The sequence below is a fragment of the Triturus cristatus genome, chromosome 7 (assembly GCF_964204655.1).
Source record: "Triturus cristatus chromosome 7, aTriCri1.1, whole genome shotgun sequence".
Classification (NCBI taxonomy): domain Eukaryota; kingdom Metazoa; phylum Chordata; class Amphibia; order Caudata; family Salamandridae; genus Triturus; species Triturus cristatus.
The window spans coordinates 1,226,007,405-1,226,032,271 of record NC_140590.1 but is presented as its reverse complement, the minus strand read 5'-3'; the positions used below and the strand labels follow the sequence as shown (position 1 = coordinate 1,226,032,271).

The 24,867-nt window shown below is 45.7% G+C and overlaps 1 protein-coding gene across 2 annotated transcripts in view; it reads right to left on the bottom strand.

Moving 5' to 3' along the window:
* Nucleotides 1-24,867, bottom strand: part of LOC146811661 (serine protease 27-like) — a 333,108-nt gene that overhangs the window by 132,711 nt on the left and 175,530 nt on the right. The window contains exon 2 of one of the 2 annotated variants that reach the window (XM_085618632.1): nt 14,660-14,686. The exons of the other annotated variant lie outside the window; for it this stretch is intronic. Within the exon in view, the coding sequence (XP_085474758.1) occupies nt 14,660-14,686 (27 nt within the window). The remainder of the gene's footprint in view (nt 1-14,659; nt 14,687-24,867) is intronic. 2 annotated transcript variants of the gene reach the window in all.

The following is a 24,867-nucleotide window of genomic DNA, read 5'->3' as shown; positions in this document are numbered from 1 at the left end:
ATATCTCTCTACACATGCTCCTGCATCTTAACCATTATCTTAATCTTTATGTTTCCCCTTTATATATTAATTTCATTCTATATGCTTTTCCTTTCGTTCTTTCTTCTCTCACTTTCTTGCTTCTCGCGTCTTTTATAATCTTAAAACATGCTTTATATAATTATTTATTGATCTCTATTGTATCTCTCTTTTTTGATTTTTTCTCTCCATAATTACTTGACCATGTTCTATTCCTCTATATTGGTGTTATATAATATTTGTATTGTGTTCATATGATTGATAATGTTTTGCTTTCTCTAAAACTCAATAAAAAATATTAAACAAAAAAAAAAGGACGCCCAGAAGACGATCAACGACGCCCTGGATACTCCTTTGGACACAAACACACTATCTGCAGAGGCATCAAGAAGACCACAACAGAGGAGATAAGTCACTGGACAGCACCTTTACGAATGACGAGATAGCGCAGGTGATTAGAAATCTCCAATGCGGTAAGGCAGTGGGTCCAAATGGCCTGCCGATTGAATTGTACAAGCTCAAACCGGGTACCATAGCCCTGTATCTATGGGCTATGTTTGAAGAGAGCAGAAAAGTAGGACTACTTCCCTGGGATCAAAGGGTAGCAACTCTAGTTACAATATATAAAGAAGGTAAGCCTAGAGATAGGAGTTCATCCTACAGACCCATCTCCCTATTGAACGCAGAACCTGTGAGAAGTTGGCCTGGTATATGCTGTCCGCTAGTTATAGTGGGCACCTTGCACCAGTCCAAACAACCCTTATTGATGATTAGGTTTAAGACAACCTTTATTGAATGCTATCCTAGTGGTAGCTACGGAGAGCAGCCTTCAGGCTAAATCTTGAAGGAGTGTAAAGCAGCTTGGTTTACCAGATTATAACCTCTTGAATAACTAAATGAAAGGAGAAGCGCACAAGGTATATATATAAAATATATGTATTTATTTCTAAACACTCACTACTAACCTCTTTATGAAGTTAGAGAGCAAGGCATACAATAATACAGTTATTAAACAACAGTATATACAATGGGCCCCGGGGGGGGGGGGGAGATCAAACCATATATTAAGAAAGTGGTATAAGCACCATGTCTTGACTAGAAACAGTGCCTAGAGCACGTAGAATCGCTGGGACCCCAAGGAACCACCCAAGGTAGTGACACAGGGGACCCACGGGGGGGATGTGTGAAGTGTGAACACAGCCGCGAGCCCCGTACAATTCAATAGGAAAGTCGTGGTTGGAATTTTAAAGAATAAGGACACTTAGGAGAGGACTTTGAGCAAACCCCTTGGGTTCTAGGGCCAGCACCCACGGGAGCATTGGAGTACTCGTGTTACCTCCCCCAGGGAAGCCGGGTGCATGGGTGTCAAATGGTGTTGGGAATCGTCGTCGATTTCCATGGCGATGTGCTGCAAAGTGCTGCTGCTGTGGAAAGGAGAAGTGTCCGGTGTGATCCAAGCCTGGATCAAAGATGTGAAGAACCTGAAAGCAGAGGGGACAGAGTCTGGGTCACTTGCCAGTGACCAGGGGCACGATAGATCAATGCCCACCGATGTTGGGTGTTTCAGGTGCGAAGAGGTGAAGCTTAACTCCACTGCCACGGGGACCAGGAGGCGTTGAGGACAAGCACAGTCCACAGGCAAGCTGTCCCACGAAGGATGTCTAGTGCTGGGGGGGGGGTTAGTTTCCGGATTGGAGACCAACAAGCCTTGGCAACAGCAGCCCACACAGTGAGAGAAAAATGGCTATGGTGTGGACCAGCAAGGTCCTGTGGACTCCCCAAGCAATGGAGAGTCCGGGCATGTCTGGAGCAACCAGGTAAGTCCATTGAAAGTCAAAGTACCCTTCTCAGGGAACCACAAGTCGACGGACAAGGGATCGCAAAGAGACCTCGAGAGGAATCACTAGATACCAGTCCACAGGCCACTCGAGGAGTGTAGGCCAGAAATCTTCAGTGGAATCACTGCTCAGGGTCTGGACTACAAGAAGCCCAAAGCACAGCCTCAGGGATTGCCAAGAAGCATATGCTGCTGCAATTGGTCACGGTGTCCAGGGGTTCGGGTTGCACGGTCCCCACAAGGGCTTTGGATCTCAGGTTTTCTGAGAGCACGGATCGGCCTCGGGGAAGCTTGGAAACCCCCCCTCCTGTGTTGCAAAATTGTCGGTGTCCTTCGGGAGCAGCATCAATGCAAACTGGACCGATGCATCTTTGGTGCCTGCCTTGCAGGGGAGTAACTCCTTCACTCCAAGGGAGATTCTTCGGTTATCCAATGTTGTGTAGATAGTAGAAGTTCTGGCATTCTGTAGCAGAGTTTCGTCCATGTAAATCTAAAGTCCTGTAGTCAGGGGTTCCTACTTTATACCCAAGGAAGGGGTGGGACAAACTCTAGGGACCCACCTATGAGAGGGTCAGGACAGAGGGGTGGCTACACCCATGTCCTTTGTCCAGTTTCATGCCAGAGCAGGAGCTGAGTGCCCCTGCAACCGGTTTGAGCTGGACTATGAACAGGGACACAAAATGTGCCACCAGTGCAGTCAACAAAGCACGCTTGGAGTGCGCCCACCCAGCCCCAATACACTAAAGCCTGCCTGGGAGGTGGTTACACCTCCCTGTGACAGGAAACCTATTGTCCAAGCCTCACCTGCCGGAGTTTCATCCAGCAGCAGGAGGGCAGACTCGTGTATATGGCTTGCAGCATCCATTTTGTGAGGACAGGGCGTGAAAAGCTGGTACGGGTGTACCGGTGCGGTCATGTTTCGCCCTCTAGTAGGGTGGAATCATACCTCCCACACCAGTTACTGGTGTGGAGGTATAATTCCAAGGTGTTTGACACCAAACACAACATGTTTCCATGCAGTCATTCCAAAGTTAGCAATTACCGCAAGGTTATAATGCACTTAAGAGTATATGGCCTGGCTAGATCACAAACAACCCCGGAATAAAGGTTCTGAAGACTGCAAAGGGGCTCTGCTTATGCATTGGCATCCTCTCACATAAAACCCAGCACCATGCCTTCAGGACTGATAAGGCCTGCCACAGGGGTGACTGATAGTTTTATATGTGCAGTGATATGGAGAGATATAGGGAACCTATGTCAGTAAGGGGTACATACACCACCTTACACAGGCTACTGTAGCAGACCTGTTGTGTCATTTTGAATGGCATCCCAGGGGTGGCATAATAAATGCTGCAGCCCCCGTTAGGCCTCTTGGGTACCTATGCCCTGGGTACATAGTATACCATATACTAGGGACTTATAAGGGTACCCCAGAATCCAATCTGGAGTGTTTCTAAAGTACATGCAATCAAGTTAGAGAGGAAGCAGCAAGGCTGGGGCCCTGAATAGCAGGGTCCCAGCCAGACTAAAGTCGAAAAACAGTGAAACATCAGCAAAAAGGGGGTAACCATAAGAAGCAGATCCTACTCACCTACAGAACCCAAGGTCTTGGCTAAGTTGCTGGCAAGTTACTTGGCCCAAGTTATAAGTAAACTGGTACGTCCTGACCAATCAGGCATTATGCCTGTTAGACCTGGCACCTTGGCGTGAGTTTCCCTTCCACTTTTTGCTGATGTGCCTCATGTGTTTTGTTGGTGTTAGCTGCTCAGGGCACTGTGCCACTGCTAATCAGTGCCACAGTGCAAGTGCTCCCTTTGGTAAAATGTATACATTGATTGTTGTCCATGTTTGGCTTATTTGGTTTACTATCAGCCCCTAGTAAAGTGCACCAGGAGTGCCAGGGCTTGTAAATGCAAATGCTGCTGGTGGGCTTGCAGCACTGGTTGTGCCACCCACAGAAGCGGCCTAGCAAAATGTGTCCAAGGTCTGCCACTGCAGAACCTGCGTGCAGTCTGGTACTGTCACGCTGATTGCGCAAGTGCACCGACTTGCCAGTCCCTAAACCTTCCCTTAATTACATATTAGTCACCCCTCTGGTAGGCCCAAGGGCAGGGTGCATTGTAGGTATAAGGTAGGACATGCCCTGATGTGTGTGGCATGTTCTAATAGTGAATTACAGCCATTTTCGTGTTTCACTATTGAAGACTACCTGCTCTCCATAGGCCAGAATGGGCTGCTGGAATTACTACACGCTGTAATCCCAGCGGACTCAGAGAGCATGGTAGAAAGTCAAGTTTAGTATGCCTGAACTCAGAATAATAAAATACTTCTTTTAGTAAAGTTTATTTTAATATCCTGTGTTTGTAAATACTACTTTTAGAAAGTTAGTATTTACTTGCTTAGCCATTTCAGTCCGCCTCTGCTGTGTGTGTGTGTGCTGCCTAGTTTCAGTGAGGGGCAGGGCTGGGGAATTCCAGGAGACAGGCTGGCTGCCAGGTGGTGGGTAGAGAGATTGCACCAGGATGGGTGGGAGGAGTACACCTTGACTCTGAATAGACCTGTGCTCTGCCATCACAATGCTGGCTCCGCCCCCTGTGGAGCGGCTGATGTCTCTGCCCTGTGCGCTGAAAGGAAAGAGCAGAGTCACCAAAACAAAGTGCTCCAGAACCGGACTGAGCCAGGCACAGGCCCCCTGGCGACAAAGAACAAAAGAAACTTGCTATAAAAGAAGGAGCCCTGCTCCTAAGAAATCAGATCCTATTTGCGCCAAGAAGAACCTCTGCCCGAAAAGAAGGACCTGGGAAAGCTGCATGGAGGAGTACTGTCTCTAAGCCTGAGAGACTGGCATGTGGTGGGTGCTTTGCTGCTGAAGGAGAGGAGGAAAAGACTGAGAAAGACTTTGAAATTCAACTTGTGCTTTTGAAACAATCTCCAAGGGCTTGCTTGTGAACTTGCCCCCTGAACTGCGCCCCAGGATCATTGGGCGCTACCCTCCCCTGGAAGAAGAGGAAGCTGCTGTGGGTGGATTTGCAACGCTGACCCCAGAGAACCTGTGTGCCCCCTCTCGCTGAGCAACGCGACTCCTGAATCGATTGTGCTGCTGTGAGCACCGTAAAGGCCTGCCCCGTCTGGCCTGAGCAAAGTAAACAACTGCCCCCTCGAGCGGGAGCTCGCAACGTAAGGAAGAGACTGCCTGTGCCCAAGCGCCGAGCCTCTGCGACCCCCTGGCCATAGAGATAACTGTGAGGACCGGCGGCGCACTGGTTCGCCGATTTTGGACGAAGCCGACAGCGCGCCGCGCTGAGAAAATCACCCCCGAGCTGCCCCTCCTGCTTCTGACCCCCGAGGTGTGCTGCGACGTCCTGAAGCGCCCCACGAAGCATCGTCGTCCACTGCCCAAGCGGGACTGCAACGCGACGTGGGACGCCCCTCTACGGACTTCTAAGGCCGCCACGAACATTGCCCCCAAGAACTAAGGTACTGTGAGCCCAAGCGCCATCATACGAACCGTACTTTCCTGTGTACGGTCCGTACTGCGCTATCGTACTGCTACGCGACTCACGCGGGAAGCGTGAGACTTTGTGCGGTTCGTCCCCAGCTCGTACGGTGCGTCCCGGCGCCTGTACGGTCCGTCCAGCGTTAAAGTTATAGACGTTGCTCACACGGGAAGCGTGAGGTGTGGCAAGAGGCGTACCGGACTCGTACGACACGTACCTACGAAGGTACGGTCCGTACTGCTTGAGTCCTAGTACGCGTGCTCACGCGGGAAGCGTGAGAAACGGCACGACGCGTCCAAAAACTGGTACAAAGCATACAAATGGCCCTACGAGGCGTACAGGCCCCCAGAAGGGGCAGATTGTACCAAAAGTGACCCTTTTGAGAACTGTGGACTCCCTAAAAATAATCACAAGTAACTGGAACCTCATTTTAAGTGAAGAACTGTATTTTTAAAGCCTGCTTAAAGAAATTTATATAAAGAACTTTATTTTTATAAATACAGCCTTGTGTCTCTGTGTGGTGGGTTGGTGGTTATTGTGGGACGCCTTGAATGCTTAGCCCAATGCCCTCTGGAATCTAGCCTGACTGCTCGCACCACGTTACCTAGAGGGTGAGCAGGGGTTATTTTCTAAGAGTAATCCTTCGCCCTGACTTAGAGGAAAGGGTACCTGCTTGTCGCAAGTGCATACCTGCGCCAACCAGAGATCCCAGATTCTAACAATGCACAACCAAATAAAACGCATTAAACCGGAGGAGATTGCATGGGGTATTGGGAAGGCTCGGAACGATCCAGGAAAATACAGTGGTGATCACATTGGACGCCACCATGGCATTCAACACTATTGAGTGGCCATACCTGTTCTGGCAAAGATGGGTTTAGGTCCCGGTTTCATAGGGTGGGTGTGGCTACTGTATGCCGAGCCCTTGGCGCAAATAGTGGTCAATAATAAGAAATCTGAGGTGTTTACACTGGGTCGCGGGACTCGTCAGGGTTGTCCGTTGTCGCCGTTGTTGTTGTTCGCTCTTTCCCTTGCGCCACTGGTGGCGTGGATCCGCAGAGACCCGATAATCCGGGGTCTCAAGTGGACTGAGACCTGGGAGGACTGCATCTACTGATATGCAGATGATCTTCTTTTATATCTGGCTTCCTCCAGGTTATCACTCAACAGAGTCCTGGATATATTTACCAACTTCGGGAAATTCTCTGGTTATAAAATTAACTGGACCCTTTGAACGTCCTCAGTGACGATTCTTCGCGTCCGCCAAAGAATTGTCCAATTCAGGGGCTGAAAGGGGCTTCCAATACTTGGGACTCTTCATATCCGCGGACCCCAAGACCCGATATGACCGAAACTTGCTCCCCCCTTCAAAGATTGAAACAAGACTTTACACACTGGAGGGCACTCCCTCTCTCTCAGCTGGGTAGGGCAGCACTTTTCAAAATGATGTCATTGCCACGCTTCCTTTATGCCTTGCAGAACTACCCAGACCTGATCCCAACACGTTATTTTAAGGAAGTAGACGGCCTCCACGGAGAACTACTTTGGGACGGCAGACCCCGAATAGCTTTACAAAAGCTAGTTCTGGGCTGGTATGATGGAGAGATCGGTATTCCAGATATTAAAAAATACTATTGGGCCACTCACCTGGCCGCAATCAACCATTGCACATATCGGTGCTGGGATGACCCGGGGTATAGAATGCACAAGTGGTTGCTTCCGGGAGGTAATTACAACATGGCCCTCTATTCCAGAACTCGAATGTTTCCACTAACAGGGCCAACCAAAACATTCAGTGTAAGTCTGGCAGGCAGCATACAGAAGCCTGAGATAGAACCATAAGCTCACACTCGCTACTCCTTTGTGGGACACTGAACAGCTAGGCACATTGAGGATCTCAAAGGGGTTTGAAGGGGTTTGACAAATGGGATTTGATTGAGATCTCAAAGATAGGGGATCTATGAAAGGGGAGGTAGTGTCATTTGCCTCCTTGAAGCAAGAGTATGAACTAGCTGACACTGAGTATTTCTGTTATTTGCAGGTGCGGCATGCACTGATGGCGAACTTACCCAAAGGTGCCTCTCTCCCAGAGACTTCGCTGTTGGAAGACAGGTTGCATGATGGCTATATGCCTATGAAAGCGATCTCCCCAACATATAAAAATAACTGATCAATAACACATCCGATCACCTTAGACTGATCAGGGAACAGTGGGAGAGGGATGGACTAGAGGTAGACGATGAAGAGTGGCAAGAAGCGGTCTCCTCCCCACGAGAGGTTGTGATTTCCTCTAGGTTGCGTCTGGTACAGGTAAAGTTTCTTCATAGAGTGCATGTATCTGGCTCTCGGCTTGTCAGCATGGGAAGAGAGAATGAAGGGAGGTGCAGGAGGCAGTGTGGTAAGGAAGGTACATTCATTCACATAATATGGGAATGTGGGTATATTCAGAGTTACTGGAAGGAGATACACGAGTGCATAAAAGAGGTCCTTGGGGTAAGCCTCATACCTGAAGCTAAACAATGTCTCTTAAATGTTTGGGAACCCCACAGACTTAAACAGCAAAGACAAACTATGGGTCACACTGGGTCTGATGTTGGCTAAGAGGAATATAGCCCAGCTCTGGGGTTCTGGAGTGCCACCCAAACTTGAAAAATGGAGGGCAGACATGGATTGGTGCATGATTAGAGAAAAGACAGTGTATATAGCTCGTGGGTGCCCTAAAAATTGGTCCGCGATTTGGAACAAATGGAACAAATATCGGGGTGACATTTGTGTTCCACCTGCTATCCCCTCCCAAGGGGAACCTGGAACGCCTGGAGTCCTGAATTTGTCAGCACCACCTGTGTGGCTCAATGTAAAGATGTAATTGTAATTTAACGTTGCTTTATTCCTCCTATCTGTACGCATAATGTTGATTCTCTCGGTCTAATAAAAAGAATAATAAAACAAAATAAAAAAAGACCACAGCAGTGGAGTGAGCAGAAGGAACACAGAGAACACAATATACAATGGACAAAGACATGACCTATTGATTGTCGGCCTTTTTATCATGTTCAGAGATGCAAAGAGAAAGAAGTCACCATCCTATGTCAATTGATTTGTTGAGACGCACAGGTTCCTGTAACAAAGTGAATACTTCAAAGTGTGGCCATTGAGAAGGCCAGAGAGAGATATCTCAGACATGATTCACGTTTATCGTCAACATAATTAGTTCCAGGAGTGGAGTTAGTTCACTATATGGGTCTAAACTTAGGTTTTTATTATTTCATCAGCGCTGAACTATTCGAATAAAGAAATCAGAAAAATGAATAGAATGGTGTAAAACTGCTTCCGTTACAGCTCTGAGACATGCTTGTTTGGGGACGGAATGTAAAGCATGGGACACTGGCTGCTGGCATTGATTCAAGGACGTAAGGCTTTGGCATGCAATAATGCAGATGAATGCGATTTCGAAAGCCTCACGCTTGACATCTGTGGTCACGTTTTCTTGGAAAGCAAAATGTAACCAGACTCTGCTGACGCTGAAGGCCTAGGGGCAGTATTGGTAGTCCAGAACCAATTGCTCTCAACAAGCTATATGATTGCTCTAACTACATCACTAACTCTGCAACCATTAGCACTCTGCCCAGGTGCATTACAAACAGGGAAGAAAGACTATTATAGCGGTCGCCTGCTTTGGAGAATTAAAGATGAAGTGGCCTCAAATCAGCACATGCTCTATATGACCGGAAATCCTCCTGGTTCAATTCACTGTGGTTTGCACCAGTAATAGGCCTCCATAGCCTCTTACCGCTTCCTTGTTCTCATGCCAGAGACCACAATCATTCTCTCTTCTGCCACGGGGACAGCAGGCCACGTGGCTGGTGTTGCAGTAGAAGGGATATGGTGCCGAGGTGTCAGAGGGTCAGGCAAATGTCTCGAGGCCCTTGGGAACATGACAGTTAATGTCAACTCCCACAGGCTGGGGAGAGGAAGACTCAAGTAGGTTTGGGAGCAGACCCCCCCTCCCCCTTTCTTGAACATAAAACAATCCAATGTGGAGAAGAAGGGGACACCTATCGTCAACAAGGGGGACGCAGCAGTTTCCTTACACACGTGCATTCACAAACAACGGATCAGATTCAGTGAGAAAATCACAGTGATGAAGAAGGGTGGAGCCTGTTTTTAAGGGGGCAGGGCCTGTGAGTCAGCCCAGGTTTCTTAGCCCAAAAACTCACCAGGGACCAACCCTGACTAAAACGGGCCATTAAAAGGACAAAGGGGAGGAGCCTCCCTGGGAGAGACATCCACAATACAGCTATGTAAGCCAGAGGTATGGTTTAGGTAGCTGGGAAGCAGAGGAGCGCAGAATGATTTGGTGATGGACTCTAGGTCAGGACCAGAGGCAAGGATTATGCTCATCTATCTTTTATTTCGGTGGACGAGAAAGTCTTAAGTGTGGTTGATGGCTTGGGGGTCGCACAGGAGCCCAGAAGCGAGTCTGAATAAGACTCAAAGAATCCATCAACTCGATCTCGACTATGAGTAGAACTCCTGACACAGGGATTATAAATGTTATCCTAAGACTAAGACAAATAAAACTGAAGCTTATCTGAAAACCATGTCACTGAGATTTATTTGCAATGGATGTGTATTTAAGGTTTGTAGTTGCAACCTAGCGGTCTATGGTTGCCTGTTAAATTAGTGAAAATTATTCTTTTTAAAACGTTTTGGGAGAAACGGTCACCAATAAATGAGTGGCATTCCCAAGAAATGAATGTCCACTTGATGCATCACTACTTATGAAAAATCTGACTCCAGTCTGCTTCTTCCCAGGTATCATTTTTAGCTGCTTAAGGATGGATGCAACAAACCTTCTCTGTGACTTCACTCTCCCCACATCCATCCTCCTTGCTTTGTGGGAAGTCTCTCAGCCCCACTCCAGCCTGGGTACCCGCCAATGACTATGCCACACACCAAGCTTAATATCACAAGTCTTTATTCGCTGCATGTAACTGCGTACTCAACATTCTAAACCAAGCTTTCAATGCATTCCGCTCTAACACCTACGTCCCAGCTCTACGGAGTCCGTTAGGAGCCAAAAGGGTTCCGTCATAAAACATGCAATACACTACACCCTCTTCCCGTTATGTACATTCCTTTGTCTTCCATCCAAATCTGGTGCTTCCTCCACGTCCTCATTTCACCCCCAATTGGTGTTCTATATATATTTTTTTTTACATCTCATCCCTCCTTCCTATTCTTGAATCTTTTCCTCGCACACATTTTCCCACATTCCTTCCCCTCCCTCAGTAACTTCTTTCCTTTGTCTTTTTTTCTTATCCCCTATATCATTTCTCTGCCCCGTCTTTCCTCTTAGAGCATGGCTCATGGTAGACATTGGGGAAAAAACACTATAGCAAGCTTAACATGTTAACATTACCGTTTTTAAACAATATCTAAACTGACAATACCAAACGCTTTTGAAATAATAAATCCTAAGTTTTTCTTCACATAGTTCCCAATATTCGAAGTTCAAATGGTTCATATTAATTTTTGTCAGAAATGGGGTATAACAAACAAGAGAAGCAAATCTAACACCCATTCTTGATGAAACAGTCAGAGCCTGGATAGTTCTAGGAACCCTAAAGACAGATAAGGGGAGAGGATGTGGTCTCACGGCTAGGGCTGCCAACTTTGGAGATGGGAAACCAAGGTTCCAGCCTCGGGTTCAACTCCACATCCTGTGATTCTGGGCAAATCACTTAATCTGCCCGTGCCTACCCAAAAAAATAATGAATGTGTCCTTGTGTAACGTAACTGGTGCTCATGTACAGCGCTCAAATACCTTCGGGTCGAGGTCGCCCTATATAAATCTGCAACAAAACAAAAAAAGGGACGGAGAGAAATCCCACAGCCCTTCAAATATAGGAGAGTGACCCATAGGATAATGCCACTTCCGGAGAACCAATCAAAATGGTTGGTAGAATCCAGAGCCTGCTCTAGGGTGGTGCGATCGGTGCCACCGCACCGGGTGCTGACTTGGTGTGGGGGCGTCATTTTTGCAAGTAAGTCATTTTTGCAAGTATATGGTCATTTTAAAAGCACCTGCTGCCTCCTTCCTGGCCTCCAGCAATTTGCAGGCATCAATTAAAATGTCAAGATAACTCCTGTGATTAATCTTCTTCCTGGAAAGAGGCCGAGGTTTGTCTAGTGAAGATTTGACTCATCCTAAGGTAGCTCAGAGGGCTAAAATGACTCCTGCTAAGAACGTGTACCATGCAGATAAAGTGCATATAATGTAAATAGGTCAGTGGGTTACTGCTTCTGTAAGAGAGAGCTACTAACTGTAATCAAAGAGCTGCATGCAAACTGCAAGGTATATGTTAGAGCTATATGTTTTTTGCCCAGTCTTTCATTATCCTAATCTTGCCAAAAGGGTTCATTTGGGTAGAAAACAAATATTAAAGAGAACCCCTAACAATGATTTTGTTTTTTAAATTTGGAATATGTGCTTTTCCAGAAAAAGGACTCTAAAGCTATATTGCCTACCAGTATCAAAGACATGTCATTCCTACACTAAACCTTGTAGTCCTGTCTGATGTAACATTTCCTATTCACTGATTTACACACCTATGATTGGCTCTGTGCAATGTGTGTGTAATGTAAAGTGCTCCGACACCTTACACTGGTATGATTGGTGCTATAAAACTAAATGAATCTGAGAGACAGTGGTTACGGAGACTTGAGGGACACTGTTAAAGGGTGCTAGTGAGGGAAATCGTGGCAGAGGTGGTCAATGGGGGTGCTCCAACAAACATTGTCGCAAAGGTGCCACCAGTGTTAAAGCCGGCCCTGGTCGAATCAGTGTCAGTACTGAGAGGTCCAAAGAGTGCCATTCATCAGTGATTTGATGGTAGTTACCTTCAGTCACTCTTTGATCTCATAGGGTTGGCCAGGAGGGTTGGAGGGATGGGGAGTTCGGAATTAAGACATGTCCATCTTTGCACATACATTTTGGCCAAGGAAGCATCCGTCTCTGTTTAACGGAAAAGCATTTTAGTAAAACTGCCAATGAAGGAGGGCCACTGCTGTATTCCACCCGCTCCGTACACGCTTTACCTGACGTGCAACGGCATTCCGGGTAGAATCCCAGCTGGAACGCCCGACGGAGATTACTGTTGCTATGGCTGGCTGGCAGCTCCCAACTTGTTTACTGTGTTTTTACACGTACTTGGTGGTCTTTGACTTTTCAGCCATTACACATGTATCTAGAAGAGTTGAACGTCTTCAAACATAGTGTGGTTGTTTGGTGACCCAAAGAAAACAGTCACATCTAGTCTCAAGCTATGCACTTAACAATTGCCATTTGATGTGATTGGGTGTTGTTTTCACCTGGTGTGGGCCAGCCACCCACAGAGGCCCAGGCTACCACACACAACAGGCATGGCTGTAATCAGTTGCTACCTCTGGGGGGGGGGGGCACGTGTTCGGGGTCCCAGAGATCACTGCTGCCGTATTGGATGGCCGGGTCCTCTGTGCGTCCATGCGCCCATCCTCTGCAAGTGTGTGGCACATTATGCGGGGGCCAGCCCGGGGACTACCCCAGTGGCCTACTGAGCTCTGGCACAAGGCCGCACAGGCCCACCAGGCCGCAAATAGCGGTCGAGCATCTAGGCGACAGACGAATCAAGGGGAAAGACATTCCTCCCCAATCAAACACAGGAAGCGGCCCACCATAGTGGCTAGGATGGCCCCCGGCGGTTTCATATTTTACACTTGCAATTGGAAATGTATGTCCACAATACACAACAGGAAACCAGTATTCAAACAAGTCTTGGATAGGGTAACAAAAATCCAGAGTTTTTGTCTGGGACTCTCAAAGTGTCTAGGCTCACACCCCTCAGGCAGTCTAAAGAAAACAAGCATTTTACATAAGTATGCATCAACAACAGACACGTTCCACCTTGTGTTCCAAGTAACATCACTGAGAACTCAAGTTGTGGTCTAAAATGTCACTTTGAACAACTTGGTGGAAAAATAACCCCAATGTGGACATCTAATGAAGAACAATTCGATATATGTTGTGCTTAATTTATAAATAAGGCTCCCTGTTTTCCGTTTTTACTGATTTTTACAGATAAATACAGACAGAAAACCATTTATTTTTTTGTCTGTATTTATTTTTAAATGTGGATGAAAACGGAAATTGGGTGCTTTTTGAGTGATTCTAAATACACTTTGCCATGACTGCCAGGCCTGTGTGGAGTGATAGATAAGGGGGTTAAAAAAAGTAATTTTATTAAAGAGACTTAAACAGAAGTACATAAGCACAAGGCTGATACTGAAATTTGCATATTTTCATATAAGTGCATTGATTTATCTTCTGCATGTGTTCATAACACTGACACCTGGCAGGCATTCAAGCATGACTTCATATTTATTGGTTAAATTAATGTGGAAATATACCAGTTTCAGCTTTATTTATTTCACAAAACCCATAATAAATATGGGTAAATACAGATAAAGTGGACACAAAATAAATATGCATAAATACAGGCGGAAATGTCAAAAAAATAAATACCATAAAACCAGGAGCCCTATTTATAAATAATTAAGTGCCGGCTCAACTTTTCTCAGAAGCCCCAATCCATCTTATGCTGAAGGTTGTGGTTTGAGAATACGAAGGCTGTATGGTCTTGGTTTCACCTCATGCCTTTTTATTCAAATGACAAACTCCCCTCTCCCTTTATGTCACACTTCCAAGCTCTTTTTCAACTCTTCTTCCTCTCTTTATCACTCTCTCTCTTTATTGCTGCCTTTCTCTCTATTCTGGGCCAAAGTCGTATGATCAGAAATACGTTTGGGCCCAAAAGAAGGGTGCTGGTGGCCTCCACCTCCAACCACAGGTTCAAATTAAGCACTGCTTACATTCTACGGCTAGAAAGCCTGTCTTATCAGAAGGACACAGATATTTAAAAGGGAGGTAGGCACAACCATGTGTTAGGAACAAAATACCACGACCATGGATTCAAAAGAGATAGCAAGTCATTTCAGGTTTTTGGCCTGCTACCTTCTGTGACGCAGTCTTAAGCCTCTTCCCTATACTTGATCACGAGATACCGTGGTTATTGTACCACTTTGGTGGGAGGGATTGTGGGAGCTAACCCATAGAGCATTACACTACTCAGCGTCCAACATTTGTTCAACTTTTGCTGGGTGGAACGTGTGCCAAGCTACACCGCACGTGAATTGAAGGCTTGGTTGTGAGGGAAGCCATGATGAGCAAAGTGGGCCTGGAAAAGGGATATTTTGTGAAACAGCTTACCTTGCGCAGAGGCCATCCCAAAGAGCCCTGAAAAAGAAGGAAAACGGACACTAATTACAAATTTACATTAATGACAATAGAATATGTTTTAATATGGCACTGGACGCTTCAGAGCAGCGGTGATAAGAGATGTAAGGACTACTCAACAATACTCAAAGTATTATCTGTGGATAGATAAAACGACAGGAGAACCTAGGAATCTCTTGATACACACAAACACATATAGCTATGCGTATTTATGTAATGTGTGCATCTATGTAGTGTGTGTCTGTCTGTCTGTTTCTCTCTCTCTCTAATGGGTTGGAGTATGTGCTAGGCCAAGTGAAGAGTGATTGGTCATATGATGGTCATTCCGGTCATAGAAGATTATCCTTGGCACATGGAAGGCGAGGTGGACCCCAGCAAGTGAGGCCAGCCCAGGACACGCACGCCTGGACATAATGACTCCTCCCAAGCTTTATTTCAACGCCTTCCTCAGAATAACTTTCAAACAGATCAGTTATTTCAGATTGTGGCAGCCCGTTCTTTGCTTGGGTTAAACAAAAGTTCCCAGAAGTCTCCAATTTTGGTGGGCCTACACTGGCTTCCAGTGAGGAAATGTGTGTTTAAGTTGGTATTAGTGCCTATATTTCTTCCATGCAAGAAAAAGTAGCCCGCTATGATTAATGAGATCACTCCGCTCCAGTTTTCCGCTCTGGCCCTTACTCACATTAAGGAGGAACTACCTTTTCTGCCAGTGACCATGCAGGAGCATATGCACACAGTCAAAGTCTTAAAAACGTTTTTCTTTACTCAGAACGACTGTGTATAAACTCTAGTTAAGAGAATACTTAGCACCAGAACACCTCTTGTTGTAAATTTTGTGCTTAACAAAAACCTGACAACATAATGTAATACACGGGATTCAGCAATCCCTGTATTAAACCAGCATTGGCAAAGCCAATAAGTCATGCCTACGCAAGAGCTGTTGGCTTTACCAATGCCTTTTAGCCATGTTGTACAGCAGCATGGAGTAGAGCAAAGTGAAGTAGTGTAGAGTGCCATGGAGAAGAGTGGCGTGGAGCGATGTACACTGCAGTAGTGTAGATTGAAGTGTTATAGAGTACAGTGGAGTGGTGTAGAGTATAGCGGAGAGGAGAGGACTCGTGGAGTGGCGTAGAGTGCAGTGGTGTAGAGTGGATTGGCATAGATTAGAGCCAAGTAGGGTATATTAGAGAGGCATAAAGTGAACTACACAGGGTGTCATGGAGTGGAGCGGGATAGAGTGACGTGGAGTGGCCCAGAGTAGAGTGGACTGGCTCATAGTGCAGTGGCATAGAGTGCAGGGGTGCAGAGTACAGTGGTGCAGAGTACAGTGGTGCAGAGTACAGTGGTGCAGAGTACAGTGGTGCAGAGTGATGTACAGTGCAGTGGTATAGAGTGAAGTGGCATAGAGTAACGCAGAGTAGAACGGCGTTGAGTTGAGTGCAATGGGGTGAAGTGCAATGGCAGAGTGCCGTGGCACAGAGTGGTGCAGAGTGCAGTGAAAAAAAGGGCTGTCGCGTCGAGTGCAGTGGCATCGAGTTGTGTAGAGTAGAGTGGCAGAAGGTGGAGTAGAGTGGTGCAGAGTAGAGTGCAGTAGCAAAAAGCAGAGTGAATTGGTGCAGAATGCAGTGGTGCAGAGTATAATGGCATACGGTAGAGTGGCACAGGGTAGAGTGGTGTAGAGTGCTGTGGCCTAGAGTAAACTGCAGTGGCGAAGAGTGGCACAGAGTAGAGCATCAGATTGCAGTGGCCTAAAGTGCAGTGGCCTAGAGTAGAGTGAAGTGGCACAGAGTAGAGTGGCACAATGGCATAAACTGCTGTCATTGAGTGGCACAGAGTAGAGGATGTGGCGTAATGTGCAGTGGCCTAGAGTAAACTGCTGTAGAGTGGAGTGACACAGAGTAGAGTGTCGTAGTTTTCAGTGGCATAAAGAGAAAAGGCCTAGAGTAGAGTGGTTCAGAGTAGAGTGCAGTAGTATACAGTAGAGTACAGTGGCACAGAATACAGTGGTGCAGTGGCATAAAATGCAGTGGCATATAGTAGCACAGAGTAGAGAATGTGGCGTAATGCAGAGTGGCCTAGAGTAAACTGCAGTAGCATAGAGTAGAGTGGCATAGTTTGCAGTGGAATGAAGTGAAACAGCCTAGAGTAGAGTGGTGAGGAGTAGACTGCAGTGGTACAGAGTAGAGTACAGTGGCACAGAATAGAGTGGCACAGTGGCTGAGGGCAGGGATGTTAGGAGACCGGGGGCTGCGCATGAAGCAAGCCTCGGTCTCTTAAGGGGAAGGCTAGTGCGCATGTTTGGGCTGATCGTAAAAATGATCAGCCAAAAAACGAACATGTGCACTATTGCGCGGTCCGCTGTCACTCAACCCGGAGAGTGCTGCCGCAGCCCCACCCCTTCAGCTTCTGTGTTCTACTTCTGATGCTAATTCCAATCAGGAGTCCTGATTGCTGTAATTAGCGTCAGAAGTAGAACGATGGGGCCAAGCCATTAGTGGGGCAACGCCCCAACACCCCCAATGGATGCACCACCACTGTGTAGAACATATCAACAAAGCAAGTGTGGGTAAATCCACTATCACTGGGGCGCCCCACAAGTTTTTTCCGTCGTAGAAATATAAGGCCTGCCCCCCCTTACTGGCCATCATAAATTGTACTTATGTTCCTAGTATAATCCTAAAAAATCCAACCATCTCCATAAGCTGCACCAATCAAAAGGGAGGGTAGGTGGGTAGCAGTGACTGAAAACGAATGAGTAGTAATAGAGCAAAGAGGATTACACTTAGGGCTCCCAGTTTTCCGTTTTTACTGATTTTTACAGATAAATACAGACAGAAAACTATTTTTTTCCTGTCTGTATTTATTTTTAAATACAGAAAAATACGGATAATATGTCTTCTTTGGATGTTTTTTTCTACTGTCAATCATGAGTGCCAGGTCAGTAAGTGTACAGATTGAGAGGTAGGGCAGATGAAAAAAGACAATACATTTCCTAATTAAGCTTAATTAAGTGCAGATCTACAGTTATTTATGCTATTTTACAATGCAAGTGTTTTCAGATAATGCTATTGCACTGTATACTGCTGAAAGCTTTTGGACATTCAAATGCGAATGTACATTTATCAGTCAAATAAATGTGGAAATATACCCATGGCAGCTTCATTTATACAGAAAACACAAAATAGAAATGGATAAATACAGACAAAATTAGCAAAAAATAAATATGGATAAATACAGACGGAAATGTAGAAAAAATAAATACCATAAAACCGGGAGCCCTAATTACACTATAGGAACTGTGGCGTCTAATTTGCTTGTCATTGTTTACGAGGAATACCGAAGCAACAGCCCTGACCTTGGAGAATACCAGAAAGAAAAACACATCAAGACACTAGTGCTGTTAGCCAAGTGGATACAATGTGAAGTAGAGAAGCAAGGCTGAATAGAACAGAGACACTAACTGGTAAATTCAGAACATCAACATACAGCCCGGAAGGTGAAGGGCTGAACAGAGACAATAAAGAGAGCCAGAATCAAGTGGTCTCTAGCTACCCAGCATTAATTCACTCCTTGTGGACCACATCCAAAATGCCTTTGAAAGTGGAACCCTAGTTAAGAGGGCACCTGAGCCATGCTGGAATTAATCCATGAACCAGCAAACTTTAGAAGAGGCCCATTACACAGCCACATCAACCACAAGATGCAAACAATATTGGCACACAAAGGAAGCCAAGCAAGCACTCAGAGAAAGTGAGCACCTCCCTCAAAAAGGTGAGGGAAAAATCAGGGAAGACCATGTTCATGTAGGGTCAAGGACAAAACAGACGTGAAAAGAGAGGAACCATGAGACTGTAAAAAACACAAACCATGCACATCAAGGAGGTGAGCAGCCAAGACCACACCAAAAAAACTGCATCAAAAGATCAAGAGACCCGAAAGCCCAAATACAACCAACAACCAAGCACAGAAAATATGAAAGAGGTAGTGTTGGGAAAGGAATGTCCCCTGAAAGGTGAATAGGCTGTACTCCCTTGCCCCGAGTGCCAGACTGCATGTGAAACTGGTATGCAGACTTTGTTTGGCCCCATCTGCATGCTAATGTAGCATGTGCGCAGAGGCCTACATCTGTCCCTCATAATGCGAGGTCTAGATAGATTTCTGCAGACTGGAAGGGTATGTAATGTGTGCCATCATCATAGTCATAGGATTACTGTACATACCGTGGGTAAGTAACATAACTCAGTGGTGGCAGCATACATAGTTTTTTGTGAATCTTTGGTTTGATGAGAACTTTTTCTCTGTCTGGAGAGAGCACAGTCACCCGAGACGTCTTGTGTAAACTCCACTTTAATGCATACTCTGATGTTGTGTTGACATTCCATGGGCATATGTGTTGAGTGTACGTATGTGAAGAGACTGCGTAGTACATGTGGATAGCAGAATGTGCATGTAAAATCTCAGTACTAGGACCAGTGCGAACCATTTTGGATGGCTCCTGCTTTAGCCTGGCATAAGATGTGTGCTATACAAGTACAACATTTCATTTCATTTCATTTCATTTCATGGAGGGTGGATAGAATTTTCCCAGACAGTGGAAGTGTCTTGACTACATTCTTGTCTCGAGGGGGTAGTTGCAGATGCTGAAATGAGGTAGAATGGAGATTGTGCTACTGGTGGAAATTCAGTGGGGACCCTATCAGCAAAGGGATCCTGTCTAGTTGTTCCCGAGCATGGCCAATTGGTAGATGATAGGGGTAGGACTTAAGTTTCTGTTGTATATACGGTTCTAGGCAGTGCTTTCCATTTTGTATATCAATTATTGCCAATTTAGAAAGGCTGCTGAAAGACAGCTCAGCAATCTTGCATTGTGCTCTTGTTTTGCATACTCCTGTATAGGCAAGCTTCATTGCAACTTGCTGTGAGACCCATCACCTTACACAAACGAGCAGTCATAAAATGACATTTGAGGAGAAGCTACAAATAACATTTGAAAGTGAATCTAAACCAGTTCTGAAGCCTCGGACAGTGAATCCCCATGTTTGCGACAAGGACTAAGGTACTTTTGCTCAGCAGGCACTTCGTGATTCCTGTAGCCGGCCTGCACTCCATCGTGAGTGGCCTGAACTCTAGACTTTGTCTCGATCCAAGATGACCCTTTTTAACCCTTAAAGTGCTATTTGCTTCTAAGCGCTAGAACTGCATTTATTCTTTAAAAATTCATAACTCAACTCCAACTCATCAGATTTTTGTTTTTCTGGTATTGTTTTATGTGCAAAATCATAATCTAAATCTTTGTAGAGTCTTTTTGTAGTGTTTTCATTGTGTTACTGTGTGTTGTGTTGCACAAATACTTTACACATGGACTCTTTAGATTAGCCTGACTGGTCTGTGCCAAGCTACCAGAGGATGAGCACAGCTAATATTTTAGTGTGATCTGACCTACCCTGACTAGGATTGTGGTCCCTGCTTGTACAGGGTACATACTCTGACAACCAGAAACCGATTTCTAACACTAACTGTTCCAGATATAAACCTTTTCGGTATTCAGCCTATTGAACAGACCTACGAACTACCAATCGGGGTAATTGATCACGAGTTGCACCTGTGCCTAATCAAAAACCTATACCTGTATCTTTGCCTCCGAGTTACCAAATATGGAGAGAGAAGGAGAGAGGGGGAACGGTGGAGAAAGGTAGAAGGAGAGAGGCGTGGTGAGATTCAGAGACAGATGCAGGGAGAGTGAGAGAGGGCACAAACTCTACAGGGCAATCACACTTCACCAGAGTTCATTGGTGAGGATGCAATCTTATAACGGACTCTTTTTTCGAAGTGTGTGGAATGCTGTTTTGATGTGAGATTGAACGTAATTTATTTTTAATAAAGATAAACAGTTAATTTGACAGTACTTTATTGTGTCTTCGGTCTAAATTCTGCATTCTTGCCCACCACACAACATCAGTGAGAAATCTTTCACTGCTAGCCCTTGCTACCATGAGAATCAAGTCGGGAAGGGGTCTACTTGGCCCAGTTTCAAGAGCTGAAGTTGGACAGATCTTAAGACAACATTAGCAAATGACTAATACCACCATGTTTGGGGCCCAGTGGAATGCCAAAATGTCTGACAGGAAAGCTGAACCCTTGTTCTAGAACCAATGAACAAACAGATCCCTACGCCAAAATAGACAAAAGCAAAAAAGACAGAAGGAGGGGGCCCTGCCATATAAGGTATAATTTGAACAACTGCCACCTCTAGCTGGCTAGGACCCCACAGGACAGAGGAACTCTGATATACCAGCAAAGCCTCTGATGCTCAACCACTGACATGGTAGCCATCACCAACAACTTGTGAACAGGGAGGCAGGAACAGAGCGAGAGGGACACAGATGAAAAAAAGTAGTGGGAACAGAGTTGCAAGCAATGGGCAGGTATTCCAGAGGTTTGAGACACACAAGCAGAGTGCCTGATAGGATGGAAAGTTTCTGTCAAGAATGGAACCCAGACACCGGCCAGCCCTGGAAGATGGTGACAGACAGGGAGAGGAGACAGCAAGCCAGCCACAAGCACAGCCATCAAACCCATGGCTATGTGAGAAAGCAGCCTCCAGTAAAACAAGGGAAGTAGAGAATATAAGGAGGCCAGGTCACACCACACAAAACAGCTTATGGAATTTACCAGAAGATCCACAGTGCCCTGGGGAATTCAGAAAACATAGGTCAGCTACAATTAATGTGCCCCTGCACCACGGAGAGGAGGTGGCAACCCCTGGGGAGCAGCCCCCATCCAAGGCACCAGCAACTGTGAACCCGGAGAGTGAAGCTCCTGGGTAGAGCGACATACCTGCAGCCAGTGGGGCAGAAACCAACCATGACAGTAGCCACACAGTTAGAGTCAAAATGGCTTGGACCTCGAAAGTAAAGGCACTGGGAGCCAGCGGGCACAAAGAATCAAGGGAGAATAGTGGAATAGGGGAGCATCTGGAAGTTGGAGAACAGAATTGTTCATGTGACCTTGTAACTAGGAGTACCTAGTGCTACACTGTATGTAGGGTGCACCCAGCCCACACACCTCTGTCCCCAGCATCCAGGAGAACAGCATGTCAAGGGCTATCAGGGACCAGGTGCCACTGAAGAACAAACCCCATGAAGGGCCAATAGGCACAGCATAAAAGAAAGAAGACGCGGAGAGAAGAGCCAAATAGCAAGCTCTATAAATGCAAGATAAAACATAAAGGAAGCTGTTGCAGGGATTCTGCTCATGCACAGAACTATGCGAAGGAAACCAGGACCTCAGTGAATTGTGGTGTACCAAAAACTCACCTTAGTACCCAGAACCCCAATCCGACTAGCATCAGTGTCCCATTTGTTATCCGTATTCTCTCGGAGGTCCCAATGTATAGACAACCCAGAACAAGCAACTTAGTGTACTCTCAGGAATGGTGGGAATCAGAAATACGAGTTCGTTATTATTCTCATATCAGTCCACAACAAGAGTAATCAGAGACACGGTAAAGTTTAAAATGTTTATCTTATAAAATACATGTCCTAAGATGCAGTACTTTGGCTAACATAAGCAGACAAATGATTAAAATTAAAACCATCAGCATTGTTACAATACCATAGAAAATGAAGGGAGAAATCAAGTTACAAATGACAGTGGAAAACAACCACCTTCACTTCGCTAGTAGGCTAGTATTATTATACTAATAGAAGGTCTCTAGGTTTGAATGGGGAACCCCCATACCGTAAAGATCAGCTTAGGTGAATCACGTCACAGGATCAGCTTTGCTCTGCGCCTGGAAATGTTCTTCTCGATAATGTGTGTGTAATGCATGCAAACTGCAATATTAAAGGCTCTCGACATGCAGGTATTTGCAGCTGTGTGCGTATTATGGCTAGAGAGTGGGCCGATCAACCTGAACTCAAAAACATACATTATTTGGCGGCTCAGAGTGTTTTGCACACAATGTTCAGACCAAGGTCGCAGTGCACGTCTAGGGATGTGAACAACATACAGTTCTCAAGTGAAGAAAAGGCAAGCAAGCAGTTTTCAAATATTAACATGTCTCTGCAGTGTCGTGTGCAATAGCAGCAAAAGTGGCAAGATGGCTTTTCTAACATCTAACGCGCTTATGCTAACCTAGCAATGTATGTATCTAAATCGCGGCCTTCACTACACCCCCCCTTGATTGGACCACGAACAAATAGGGATACAAAAAGGAATGCAGAGTTCAAGTTCGACAGAGCGGAACCAAGTGCATGTATTGGAAATCCAAATAAAGAGGAGTGAAAGTTCAAGGAAAAAAAGAAAAAAAAATGAAGGGAAAAAAAGTAAATGGTAAATCAATACATCATGCAAAGGCTCAACGAGCCCAGATGTTGGAACACACACAAAAAAAAAGTGTGGTTTGTGCAAGGGAAGCTGGACGATATTCAAGTTAATCCATCAATGTGTAAGCACAGTATGTAGCGACAGCTTCCAAGAGGAAGTCATTGGAACGATTTGCAAAAGTGTCCGCCATCCAGTCTAATAAGGTAAACGTACATACATGTTCATCGACAACCGGGGCCTCGAGCACAATCAGAGGACAACTGGCATGTTCTTCAAGATAACTTCTTGCCAAGAAGTCATACGCTGCCGTTCCGATGTCCCAATTCCCTAGGACTCCATGTGCCGCTCTACAGGCCATAATCCTGACACCAGAACAGTCCAACTCATGAGCCACTAATGGACTCATCAGTCGATCATAATCCGGGGCAGGAGACACAGAGTTTGACAAGCACAAATCCAGAGCCCATTCGAATTGACAATCTAGGCAATGAAAAAGAGGTTGTACGCATGTAAAGTAGGAAAACCGGAAGGATAATCCATAGGCTATGCTCAGGGTTGCCAGTGGTAAAGTTCCATAATATTCAAGCATCCGGTTACGAAGATGGAGCAGCCGGGACAAGCTGTCGCGTGACGCAAATTGTGCAGCCATTGCGCAGTAAGCAGACCAACAGCAGCACACCAGCCGCGAGGGCGAGAATCAACGGGAGCCCGCCAAAGACGCTGGCAAAAATAAAATTTAAAAAATGCCGTTATCACACCAAAAATAGTTTGGAAGGAGGTCACGAGGCCGGAGACCACAATTTTGAAAAAATGCACCAAGCCAGTTGTTGACGAGGCATTAAATATAGTTTGAATCAGGGCACCAAAATGAAGTGGGAGATCAGTATTTAAAAGCACCTGCACCTCGGTGCGAGTGTTGGCTACGTGAAGGACAAATGTTTCACGGGACGAAGTCAGAGCGACTTCTTTTTGAGACAATAGAGCCCTTATTCTGCTCATCTTGTTGAACTCTGCTTTCAAGGTTGGAATGGAAGGCCAGATGGATACATCCAGGCGCCCATGCGGGGGTGGGAAAAGGACATTTTTACAGCAGACTACTCTCTGTGATACAGTCACAATGTAAGGAATTCCCCCTAGAATCCCACAGCAAGCCTCATTATTTAAAAGCAAATAACTACCGTTAGCTAACAACGTGAAAGAGGGTGTAATAGCTGGCACTGGAATCCCTTTCAGGACGCATGCTAAATTAGGCGCTTGCACATTGCACGCGCCATGCAATTGGATGTGCGTACAGACTACAGAGTGATCAGGTGTGGAAGAGCATTCCTCACCCTTCAAATAAACTTCTTTACTTTCTCTCATGCACCTGTATGTAAATGGGAGTGACCATACTTCATGCAGGAAAGCAGTACCCAACGGTTCATATCTGCCTAGGGCATAATGCTTCATGCACGAACTGAATTTAAACCAAGGAAATGGCAATGTGATTAACCCGTGGATATGCCACACAGCTGAGTTCAATTCGGCCACTGAAAAAGGCAAAGGTTCTTACTTTTCAATATGCAGTAATGAGTATGTTGCATCTTTCATGGACATGAATTGTTATTTTGCAGTTAGATTAAAGGGAAGGAATAAAGATGAAGTATTCATGTAGTCCCAGGGGACTTTCCCAGCCTTTAACGTTTGCAAAGTCCATGCAAACTGCATTATAGAACGCAATTGATTCTGACCATGATACAAAAGAGACATATCATCCTGTACAATATCAACAACAGATGAAACAATATTATCTAATGTGTAAATTCTGGAAGAAAGAGTGTTAATGCTATTATCTATAACAGCTAGCACTTTTT